The sequence below is a fragment of the Fusarium phalaenopsidis genome (assembly GCF_050370095.1).
Source record: "Fusarium phalaenopsidis strain FUZ10S chromosome Unknown contig_32286, whole genome shotgun sequence".
In the NCBI taxonomy this organism is placed as follows: domain Eukaryota; kingdom Fungi; phylum Ascomycota; class Sordariomycetes; order Hypocreales; family Nectriaceae; genus Fusarium; species Fusarium phalaenopsidis.
In genome coordinates, this window is record NW_028145413.1 from 1,459,215 (window position 1) to 1,471,290 (window position 12,076).

Consider the following 12,076-nt stretch of genomic DNA (forward strand, 5'->3'; position numbering starts at 1 on the left):
GGACGCTTCTCAAGCAATCTGATGCCGTTGAACTTGAGACAGGCTCTTCAAGAAGTTGTCACCCTCGTCCGCCCCCGTAGAGCTTCGGTTTCCCTCCCCGTCTCTTGTTCTCGCCGTCCTGCATTGTCATCGTTGCTGCCACAGATACAGCCTCTACCGTGTACAAAGACACGAAGATATTCATTCCACACACAGAAAGAGGCACAGCAAGCAAACCAGAGCCCAGGAGAGAAACCAGCCATGGCCGACGATCACGACTACCATATCCAGGATGAGGTGCTCCAGCACTCTCTTACAAACCGGGAAGACTTTTGGCGCCACCAGGCCGAGCACCTCCACTGGCACAAGCCGTTCTCTGCTACCATTCGGCTGACCAAGAAGACCCTCAAGAGCGGTGTTACCCATGACAGCTGGGAGTGGTTCCCGGACGGCGAGATCTCCACTTGCTACAACTGTGTTGATCGTCATGTTCTCGATGGCCATGGCGAATCTGTCGCCATCTACTTTGACAGCCCCGTCACGAACACGAGAGAAACATACACCTACCGTCAACTGCTTCATGAGGTTGAAACTCTCGCTGGTGTCCTCAGAGAGCAGGGGGTCGAGAAGGGTGATGTGGTTATGCTTTACAGTAAGTTGAACCGCTAAACCTTGACTTACACGCGGAACACAACCTGACCCCATGGATAGTGCCCATGATTCCCGCCGCAGTGATAGGCATCCTTGCCATCAACCGACTCGGTGCCATCCACTCGATCGTCTTTGGTGGCTTTGCACCCAATGCCCTGGCGCAGCGTATTGATTCTTGTCAACCTGTCTTGATCTTGACAGCCTCTTGCGGAATCGACGGCAACAAGCCCCCAATTGCTTATCAGCCTCTGGTTGAGGAGGCCATTGGTCTGTCAACCCACAAAACCGGCAAGGTCATCGTCTGGCAACGAGACCAACTCAAATGGAATGTCAACCGCAAAGCGGGTCAGCTCAACTGGCAGAGTCTCGTTGGCAGTGCTCATTCTCGTGGAGTGAAGGCGGCTTGTGTGCCTGTCCCAAGTTCCTCACCTGTCTACATCATCCACACTTCTGGCACCACTGGTGCTCCCAAGGGAGTGTTGCGAGATGCTGGTGGTCATGCTGTTGGTCTGCACCTGTCCATCAGCTATCTTTTCAACATCCACGGCCCTGGATGCGTGTCCTTCACGGCTTCAGACATCGGCTGGATCGTTGGCCACTCTTACATCGTGTATGGTCCTCTCCTGACTGGTGCCGCAACTGTCCTATACGAGGGCAAGCCCGTTGGAACCCCTGACGCGTCTGCGTTTTGGGATATTATCAGCCGGTACAAGGTTACCACTCTATTCACTGCGCCTACCGCCCTCCGTGCCATCAAGCGTGAGGACCCTGAGAACCACTTCTTCATAGAGTATGGCAAGCGAGGAGGCCTCAAGACTCTCAAGGGTCTTTTCCTTGCTGGCGAGCGATCTGAACCTACATTGATCGAGATGTATCAAGAGCTCATGACCAAGTACTGCGCGTACAACGCTCATGTCATCGACAACTGGTGGTCAACTGAGGTCGGCTCTCCCATCACCGGGCGTGCACTTGTTCCTCATGCTGGCAAGCACAGAAAGACTGATGTCCGTGGACACCCCCCGCCTCAACTGAAGGCTGGCAGTGCCGGAAAGGCTATGCCGGGCTTTGATGTCCGCATCGTCGACGATGAGGGTGTTGAGGTGGAAAGAGGGTGCATGGGCAACATTGTCCTGGCGATGCCCCTGGCTCCCACAGGCTTTCGAACTCTTTGGAAGGACGAGGAGCGCTTCTGGAAGGGTTACCTGAAGAGGTTTGAGGGCAAGTGGCTTGATACTGGTGACTCGGGCTGGATCGACCAGCAGGGTTATATCCACGTCATGGCACGAAATGACGACGTTCTGAATGTCAGCGCGCATCGTCTGTCCAGTGGCAAGTACTGTTCTACTCTGGTCAAGACTTGAGCTCACAATTTGTTAGGTTCTATCGAGCAGGCTATTGCTTCTCATCCCCTCGTTGCCGAGGCATGTGTTGTTGGTATTCCTGACTCCCTCAAGGGCCAACTTCCATTTGCTTTTGTCACACTCTCGCTGAGGGATCACCCTGAAGATGCGGTGCCCAACCAGGAGTTCACAAAGGAGATCCAGAAGCTTGTTCGTGGTCAAGTTGGTGCCATCGCAACATTGGGTGGTATTATCCAGGGCAAGGGCATGATTCCCAAGACTCGGTCGGGCAAGATTCTCCGCAGAGTGTTGAGGGAGATGGTGGAGAATGCTGTCCACGGCGAACTTGCCAAGGAGGTGACGGTACCTAGCACTATCGAGGATTCATCCACAGTGGAGGTAGCTCGTTCTAAGGTCAGCGAGTATTTCCAGAAGGTGGGAGCCAAGCATGGAGAGGTGGACGGCATGATCAAGGCTCGACTGTGAGAAACTCGAGAGTAGTTTCCGGCAGGATGAAGGAGGATGGTTCATGAACGAAGGGGGCAGTTCATGTGGAGGACATTTTCAGCCAGGTTTCCTTTGTATAGCGATTTATTTGGAGCTGGATTGTTGTCTTCCCTTTGAATAAGTTGCAGCCTCAAGTCCTTTCTCTATAGCAATCATGCCCTACCACGTTGGCTACAACAGCTCAAACGATTCTGCCTGCATCTGACTACACCCATCAATGATTGACTAAGTGGTCCCTGACATTCAACCGATCTTTTTAGTTGATGTGGTCATGTTGACAATTGCACAGCCGTAGAACCTTGCAAGAGAGGGGTTGGTTGTCACAGTCTCATCACGTATTAGGCGGCTTGACACCAGTATATCGAATTGAAACACGCAGATACTTGGTATGCGATTGCATCAGTGCCATATTTCTATTGGATCTATGATATAAAAAACAACAGGGCTTTGTTCACTTGCGATCCTGAGGAGATTGGGTGATTGTGCTCTGTAACCACCACCTGTGCTCTCATCACCACGATGGCAAGCCCTATGACTACTCCAAGGGGGAGGTTAGTTTACCTCTTTAGGCAGCGTATCGACTAGCCCAGCAATATGTTCAATCAATGGGGTAGGTCCTTCTGATCCCGCAGCCCGAAAGGCTGAGGAGAGGGAGTTGGTCAACACGATGAGGATAGATTTCATGAGATGATTCAGACACTCAACCTAGTACATACGACCATACCCACTGGAGAACTCGGGATCCCGTCCGCTCTCCCATAGATAAGCCAGTGAGGGGCGGATTAGTAGTTGGGTCGGTGACGACCAGCGAATCCCCGCTGTTGTATGTTTTTTTTGCGGTTTGATGCGACTATCTTTTTGCCCTCCAACATTGTTGGCAACATCTTGATGTGTTAGCTGCACTGCAAATCCTTCCAGTAGTCTGTGGCCACAGGAGAGCGGGGCGGGGGCGGTGGGCTAGTTTATATACTTTTATCGAGCTTCGGAGATACCCCTTTGACCTCCTGAGGGGCCCTTGGTCAACCTAGCTTGTGATAGTTTGGTAGCTTTTTGTGTGAGAGCATCCCTGCTATCTTTCTCGGGCTTAGCTACTCACTGAGAGGCTCTTCTCGTCTATTCAAGGTTTCCATGCTTCTCTATCGAAGCTTACCTTGAATTTGACATCGTGGGACGAGATGTACTCGCAACAGGCGACGGGTACGTAACTCACCGGTTCCTCATCGCTTGATTTCTTCTGTGCCGTCTGGCCTGAAAGAAGAAAATAACATCAAGTTCTATGTTGACAAGGGGTTGGGTTGGCAGGAGTGGAAAGCTGTTGCCCTGGAGCGGTACGAAGATGACACTAGGCTGAAGCAGTTGTTGGGATCAACGATAGTTTCTACGAGACGTCTCTTGTTGGGAAACCGAGTGCTGACAACGGCAACTTGAATTCAAAACAGCCACCCCTACCCATGGTCTCATGAGAATATGCAGGCCTCCGATGATCTATGCAGCAACCGACAAACTCCAAGTGCTCATGTTTTCGTTTCATGCAAAAAAGCCTCCATGCACCGTCCACACCCAAATGCAATGCCGTCCATAATGTCAATGTACCACTCCATATCGTTAGCAAGCCAACCTCTCCAACTCCTCTAAGCGTAAACATTTCGTATACCCAATGCGGGTACCCTCGTCGTTGACATATCATCATTCCTTGGACGACTGTCCGGTTGGTTGTTTCGCAAACATGCCGTAGACACTCCCTTGAGCCTTGGCCGCAACCTTCATGTTTGAGAAGCGAGTCTCGGGCAATCGTTTTCCTGCTTTGAGGCTCTCAAGGACCCTGTCGACAAAGTCAGTAAACGTGAGGTGAAAAAAAAAGGGGGTTTTGGCAGGTTTACCACTCGGCACCGACAAACTTGACTCCGCAGCCGCCGACTTTTTGAATCTCCTTTTCCAGTTTACTCCCCGCAAGCACTCCTCCCGCGCCAGCAAGTCCTCCAGCCGGTCTCCCTACTATGACGTGGGTTACTCGCCGTCTGCCGAGGTGTAGTGACATTTGACCGCCGTGCTCGGTGAGGAGGTGCTTCAGCTTGTGGTCCGAGATGAGAGGAAACGTGCTCCCGTTGACGTACACGACCACTCCGTCAAAGATGCGTCTGTCTTCCTTCTTTGCTTCATCTTCTTGCTTCCTCTTCTCCATCAACGCCTCCTCACCTGTGAGACCCCCCTCGACCTCATCCTCCCCAGCCAGACTCTCCTTCATCTTTCCTGGCTGGACAAGCATGTCTCTGACACTCCGCTGGGCCCTCTCCCTCGAAGCCTTGGGAACAATAGCTTTGCGCTTCTCATCGTAGTCCTCAGCACCGGCACCCCATGTGTCGTTCATCCGCTCCCCTCCAGCTGAGCCGCCGCGAAACTGGCTGTTGAGCTTGCGGTTTCGGGACTCACGCCAACCCGTACCGGGGTTATTCTCCGGACGCTGGTGACCAGTCGAAGATGAGTTCCACGGGTCGAACGAGGCGCCGTGAAGAGACACTGCGGCCTTGGGAAAGGGTTGGTTTGGCGGCATGACGGAGAAACTGACGAGCTTGGTGATACAGCAAGATGATCACTCGAGCGCGGCGGTGTTTCTGCGCGGGGGTAGACGTGTCATGTGTGTTTTTTCATCGAGTGAGAGTCAATTCACGCTACATTTTGACATTCTTTGTCGTCATGACCCGCGTTGGCGCGTGCGAGCGACACTGGCCACGTCTGATGGTTGATTGCCCCTCCAACCTCAGACGCGAAGTCACATGAGAGCTTATTTCGCGTGCCTGCTAGGAATGCAATAGGAGATACTTCACTTACTCACTCACTCACTCATTCATGAATCGTTATCAACTTCATCATTACACACCCAGACTCAACACACGCCTCTTGTTTAGCTCGATGACTATCAAAATTTTCAAGGGGCATTTGACCCTGAATGAGTATTTCGTCATGGTTCATGGCTCAAACTCTGTCCTACCTCATGTCCCTAGGGTAAGCCAATCCTCTCTCATATCCGTGGGAGGCCTTGAAAGGACGAAGCCACGCTTAGATGAGCCCCGAAACTCACTCATGACCGTCTCAGGCCACTCACAGCTCATAACTGGCAATCGCACCATCAAGCGGGAAATGGCTCAGCTTCTCAAGATACAGCCACAGTCGAGTCTTGAGAATCACCAACAGCCAACCAATTCAATTGACCTGATCAACTTGGTCTGTGTCACCGTAGTCAGTCCCAAGCGAGATCTCTCACATCCCAAATCTCCCCCCTCCCCCCCAATTGCGTCGCTCATCTATCCACTTTGTCGCCAGATGCATGCAATCCAATGCAAAGCTGCAATCGTGATGCGCATCATTCAAGCTGCTGCGATGCGCAGGGCTGACATACCTGCCTGGCCTGATCTGCCTACCTACCTTACCTTACCTTACCTTACCTTACCTTGCTTTGCTTTGCCTGCTTGCTTGTTTGATCTTCTCACGCGCAGATGGCTCGCCGCCGCCGCCGCACCACGCAGCCATGTAGAACATGGCATTCCATCCATCCATCACTCCCCAGGTATAGCATTGGCATGGGCATGACATGGCATGGCATGGCGCGGCGCGGCAGAGCATACATAGCATGGCATCGCATGCATCATCTCCAGGTCCTGTCCCTTAGCCTGTCTCACTGCTGCGGGCGTTGCCGCGTCCATGCTATGCTCTGCTTGGTGCCATCATCGACCTCAGCTGTCTCCTGATGAATCCCAGATTGCTTCAAGTCTTTGAGCCCAAGAACGCCCGGGCCGTCAAGAGGTTTGGATCCCTGCATTGGAATCTCTGCTGGCATGGATCCTCCAATCCAATGCTCGTCTCGCATCTGCCCATGATGGTTCACGCAATACACGGGGCCCCTGAGCTCAATGTCAGTCAGTCACCAACAACCAACCTCCAAGACTCGAACAAGCAAGCAAACAAACAAGCAAGCAAGTGATGCAGTGAGCCTGACAGATGATGGATGGTGTTCCCCTGTAGCCTGTCAAGGCCCGTCCCTCGCGTCCCTTCCCTTCCTCCCTCTCACAACCACCACCATTACCACCGCCACCACCACCCGGCGGCCCGTGTCTGTCAGTCAGCTCGAGATGGACAACTTCCGTTCATGATCCCGGGGCGATCCCTCTTCTCTCCCCCTTCATCCTCGCCATATCTTGCCCCAACCCCTCGCTCATCGTCAAGTCGACGACTCCCGGGAACCACCAGCCAGCCTTCCTTCGATCGCCGACCCCGAGCCGAGCGCCCAACACGACCCTTCCCGGTCGATCGTCCCCTTGGAACCCCTCTCTCGTACTTGGCCCCCCCAGCCTCGACCGTGGTCCCTAGTTCTGCCATTGCCATGTTTTCGCCCATCGTCCGACCAGGATTGCGGGAACTGACACCATCAAGGATGAGGCGTTCGCGACAATCACCCTCTTACTGCCAAACGTCGATTGCCACCAACCCCCCAGCCGGCCAGCCAGCCAGTTGCCCTTTCCAGGCCTCCCTCCCCTTCCTTCACCAGGAAACCAACCAAGCAAGCAAGCAAGCAAGCAAGCAAGCAAGCGGTTCTAGCACCACCTCTATCTGCACATATGCGGATCATACCTGCAGCCCACATCCCGTCGCTACGCCTTGTCGACCTATCGAAGCTTCCTCCTCCGGATAGAAAGACGCAATTGACTGCCGTGAAGCTGTTGTGGAGTGAGACTTTGCATCGCGGGTAGCAGCATCCTTGGGCAGGGCTCAAGGGGCAACGGGAATCCCGTACATGTCTGTCCCTCCTCTTTGATACGGCCCTGGCAGATGCACACACACATGATCAGGATGCCACAGACCGGATGCTTCATCAAACGCCCCCTTCCAACTCCATCTCACCAGCCCAACGCCTGGCCCCGTCTCTTCACGCCCCCAATACCTACCCTGGTGGGGACCGGGATCTCGTCCAGAAAAATGTCAGCAGATATGTCCTGAGTGCTCGATCGTCTCTGCCTGTCCCCCCAGAGTCTGGGCATGTGTCTCGAGCAGATAGGTCGTATGGCCGCCCAGGAAGCCTCTCCCCCATCTCATCAGTGTCGTAGCAGCCATGTATGTATGTACATATCCGCACATAACCACGGTTGTCCTGCATGCACGCACGCATGAGGGCTCCTCGTACATTAGTTGGCAGGTGGATAGCCATGTCGTCCCCCATCCATCCCTCCTACACCCCGCTGCGTGTTGCGCGGGAAGGCTAATGTAGTGGGCAAGTCAACGGTTAGATCCTCATTCACAGCCTCTTGTTTCTGTACATGCCCTCCTCTCTCCAACCGCCCTGCTGGTCTGTCATGAGAGGTGGGATCCTTGACTCTGAACTGCTCTCCGACTGTGATGTGGAACCTGCTTCCACGAGGCAGTAGCACCTCATCTGTCCGCCATAATTATCATGATGCGATCCTGCAATATCTCGATGAGAGCAACCTGGGTCGCACAGTCGTCCTTTTTCGTCTCTGTTTCTTCTTTGATGCCGCCGTGGATCCTCACTAGCATGCGGAGTACAGGCTACATGCTCCCTACCCGTCAAGCCCCCCCAGCACGCTGACAGGGAGCGACGCATCCGCTGATGGCTTTCGTTGGCTGCTTCCTTCAAGATCTGTTTTGTCGTGGCCAAGCGGGGCCACCAAGTGAGCTGGCAGGGAAGTGGTGCCGTTATCATGGCCCGCTTCCCACGCAGGGCCACCCCTGTCTAGCCATGCAAGGGAGGGTGTTGTTCTAGGGCCGGTACCTCTCTCACACTTGGAGGTACATTCGGGCGAGAGAGTAGCGGTGAGGGCAGCACTAGGCCTCAAAGGGTTCTCATCGGGGCGCGGAAAACGGACGGTATCCTGGTGCCCTTTTCAACGTGATTCGGAAACCACTGAGGAGGGCCCGAGACCATCGTTGAGAACTCAATCGGCATGCTGCGTAGGCAGGAGAGTAGTAATTATAGAGCTGGATGCGCATGCAAGCACAGGTCAGATCTCCAAGCAGTCCCGGGCGGAGGGCAGAGCACAGGAGCGCACTAAGCGCTGCCAGATCGCATCTGGGGATGGATTGAGAAGCGCAGCGGCAGTATGTGGACAAAGCCCCGAGCTCGGGAGGCCGGGGTTATGGATGCGATGGCACCGTGGCAGGGCACTGGGCGAAATATCCCGGAGCTGGAGTGGCTGTCTGCCGTCCGTCTCTAGCAGAACTGACTTCACCAACCAGGCGCCGCACCGTGTGAGCGGCGCTCATTCCTTCACCGCAGGGCAGGCAATCAATCCTCAGCGGACCGTTGCCCGTAGGCGGGACGCTGCTGCAACTGCTGGGCTTCCCGCCCGGCTGCCCAGTCTGCTGGGCTGGCGTCTGCATCGTGGACTTCCCCGGAACTTGTACCCGCGTATGGATTCATGATTGCCCTCGCCTAGGCGGCCGGCCGCCTGCTGCTGGAATTCAAGAACCAAACCTAGTCCACGGCGCAGACAAAAATAGATAAAAGGGGGCCCTTGGCTGAGGAGCAGGGTCGAATCGAATCTGATGACCATTGACCTACTGAACCCTTCGCGCTGGTCGTTGGGGGTGGTGATGGCCGCTGGCTTGCAATGGTGGTGTGCCAAAAGACGTGGTGGACGCTCATTGGGTTGAGATCCAGTGACCGGCCCAGAGCAGAGTGCCATCACGGCTCCCTAATCAGCCAGCTTGAGGAACCAGACCAGACCGACCACCAGGCGATAGACAGACGTGTTGTGTTGAGAGACGGTCGGCCCGGCGGTACGCGACTTGCTTGCCTTGCCTGGTTTGGTGGCCAGGCAATTGTTATCCTGACGGTCAATCTGAATCGATATCCTGGCCTGGAGGCGACCAGCCAGCAGCACATGGCGTGGTTGTCCATCCCGAGGCCAGAAGAAATGCCTCGGGCTGTCTTGACGTCTGCCCCGCTGCAAGACACGACCGGTGCCGATATGAGTGTGAAATCGAGTTGCATCTCGGCCGGAGTCCAAGGCCGAAAACCGAACGGCTTCCCAGCCAGGTCAGTCAGGTCAAGTCCTGGGGGGCACTTTTGTCAGCACCCAGCCCAGCCCGACCCGACGACTCTGTTTCTCGGCCGCTCTTCTCACTGTGCCCATCTCGCATCTGACAGCGAGACGAACGGGTAGCCTAACGCCAGGATCCCCCACCAAGAGCTGGCTAACGGGCACCGGTGTGCTAGGAATTGGACGGCCCTAACGCCCTAGGAGGCAAATGTGGCGACTCGGCTCGTTAATTCTTGGCCATTGTCGATTCCCCCACGGTGGCCACGGGCAGAGGCAGCCCAGTCGTTGGCCGGCTTGGACGCAAAGGGCTCGCGCGCTGGCTAGCAGACGGCTGGGGGTCGCTGAAACGCCCCCAGCCAGGGGACCCATGCTCATTCTTCCCGATCTTTCTGCAGCTTTCATTGGTCATGTTCTAGACATGCACTACATAGCCGCTGTGCAGAACATGCGAGTGCTCAAGCCAACATGATCCCCCTGCCATCCCTACTGACCGGGAGAGAAGGCGGCTGCAGGGACTGGAGCTTCTGGAGGGGAAGTTTGAATCGACCAGCAAAAGAAAGCTCAGCCCTTCCGGGGGCTTGCAGAAACATGGGCATGGGCATCACGGATGATGACGGAGGGCATGCATTCATCACGCCACGAGGCCATTCATACACTGCCAAACTGACGTCCGGGTGCCGGCAGATAGAACGATTGAAGCGTTTCGTATCCGGATTGTTTGTCAGAGGGCTGAGACAGGTCGAGTCGAGCCGGGAATGTAAGACCTATCGACGGGGGGGCTCACCAACAAGGGCCCTCTCTCTGAATCACCCATTCCTTGCCATCACGTGCATGGTTTCAAGAGGCTGATGGAGAAGCCAACAATGACGATAGTATCCGGATGGGTTTCCAATCTCGTCTGAGCAGGGCCCAAGCCCGGCCATTGTCTCAAGGCTTGCCACCGTTGGAAGCTTTGTAGAGACAATCTCCGCAAATCGTCCTTGCTAGTATTACCGGTTCACGCTGTGTACCGTGTTTCCCAGGTTTATCTGATTGCTGGGCAAATGAGGTGGCGCTGTTCAGGCAGGACCAGCTTCATCAAGCAACACAACTCCTCAACGACAACCGGCTGAGAGCTGCGCCGCGTGGCCAGTTGAGGTGATAGTCAAACAGAGACCCCGCAACTTGCAAGGCAGTTGTGCTCGGGAACTAAGGCACATCATTAACCAATCGACCAGGTGGCTGTGGTTCAATCAACGTTTGCGAGGTCTCAGGCTGGTTGACGGGATGTCTGAGAGATTGGCTCGCCATGGATGACAGGAGTACGAGATGAGGCTCATCCCTAAGTCCGTACTCAAGCGGGCTCATGTATGTTGCCGGAACATGGCTGAGGACGAACGTTGATACGGTAGTATGGCCGCTGTCATGGGTTCCTCGGGCATCCGGCTGCTTGCTTGCGTTGACGACTCGAGTTTGGGTTTCTCGCATCGTGGGCTGTTGCGGGCTAGCGGCAGCTAGGTAGAACAGCATGGTACGACGAGTCTAGAAAAAAGCAAAGTCTTCTCCTCTCACTTGTTCCTTGTGTTGAGGCCTATATGTGGCAGGCGGGCATATCCGACGACAATGGGGTGAGGGTCTTTGTGAGAGGAGTGAAAAGCCTCAACTTTCCGATGCGGGGCTGCTGGCATCTGTCATTCAATCTATCATGGATGTGATATGTGTCGATGAGACGGGAAGGCTGGGGCGAGTTGTCATTCAATGTCTCTCGGGCTGGTGTCTCTCGGGCTGCCATCAGTCTTGTCTCAAGACACCCCATCTACGCGTGGTCTGTAGATGTGGATTCTCTCTGGCCAGGCCGGGTGAGACAAGAGGCCTAGATCCAGGATAGAAAGGAGGCTGTCCTGAGGGCTCGGGTCATCTAGTGTGGCTGGACATGTGTCCTCCGTTGAAACGTGCTGGGCAACGCGGTGCAGCCAGTCGGGGGCAGCCAGCTGTCAAGCTGTCCCGACCACCAAGACCCAGGAGCACTCCAGTTGGCCAAGCAGAGTGCCTGATCTCTGATAGCGATAATCGCCCTGGGCTGATGGTCAGACTGGGTGCGATTGTGCGAAAGTGTCCGCCGAAAAATAGGGCCAATCAGCCAACCAGCGACAACAAATCGCCTGGCGCGTTGGGAAAAAAACGCTCTTGCTCCACATCCTTGCTAGCTCCATCAACGGCTGAGAGCCAGCATCGCAATCCCTGGCCATGGAGGGCAGCCGGCGAGCGAATGACGAGGGCGACAGAGGAGGGGGTGCTTCGAATGGGCCTACCCTCGTCGATCGGTACATGAAATTCTAGATTAGAGTGCAACGATCAATTCGACAGGGACAGACGCGCTGGCTGAGAAGGGAAAGAGAATTGCAAGCTGGTGTTGTTTGATGGGATGGGATCCATGGGTGAGGCGGATTAGAGTGGACGTCGGTGATGGTGGAGGTTAGAGGCGGGCGGGATGAGATCGGGGTTTTCGGCGCGAAGTACCGGTACTTGCTAATGCCTGTCACAGTGCGCGACCGCTCCTTCCTCTTT

The 12,076-nt window shown here is 55.0% G+C and overlaps 2 protein-coding genes and 1 non-coding gene across 3 annotated transcripts; 2 read left to right on the forward strand and 1 right to left on the reverse strand.

The window, feature by feature from the left end:
• Window positions 1–240: 240 nt before the first annotated feature.
• On the forward strand, window positions 241–2,456 carry LRP88_02778 (uncharacterized protein; the record flags this gene model as incomplete). Its single annotated transcript, XM_083239418.1, has 3 exons — window positions 241–631; window positions 691–1,956; window positions 2,008–2,456. 3 exons carry the CDS (start codon window positions 241–243, stop codon window positions 2,454–2,456), a joined length of 2,106 nt encoding a protein of 701 aa, XP_083104548.1.
• Window positions 2,457–3,189: 733 nt separating this feature from the next.
• LRP88_02779 lies at window positions 3,190–3,305 on the forward strand. The gene has a single exon (XR_014475156.1). It is a non-coding gene; the product is annotated as a 5S ribosomal RNA (ribosomal RNA).
• Window positions 3,306–4,163: 858 nt separating this feature from the next.
• Window positions 4,164–5,028, reverse strand: LRP88_02780 (uncharacterized protein; the record flags this gene model as incomplete). The annotated part of the gene is made up of 2 exons (XM_083239419.1): window positions 4,164–4,299; window positions 4,358–5,028. The coding sequence occupies 2 exons, from the start codon at window positions 5,026–5,028 to the stop codon at window positions 4,164–4,166; spliced, it is 807 nt and encodes a 268-aa protein (XP_083104549.1).
• Between the last annotated feature and the right edge of the window lie 7,048 nt (window positions 5,029–12,076).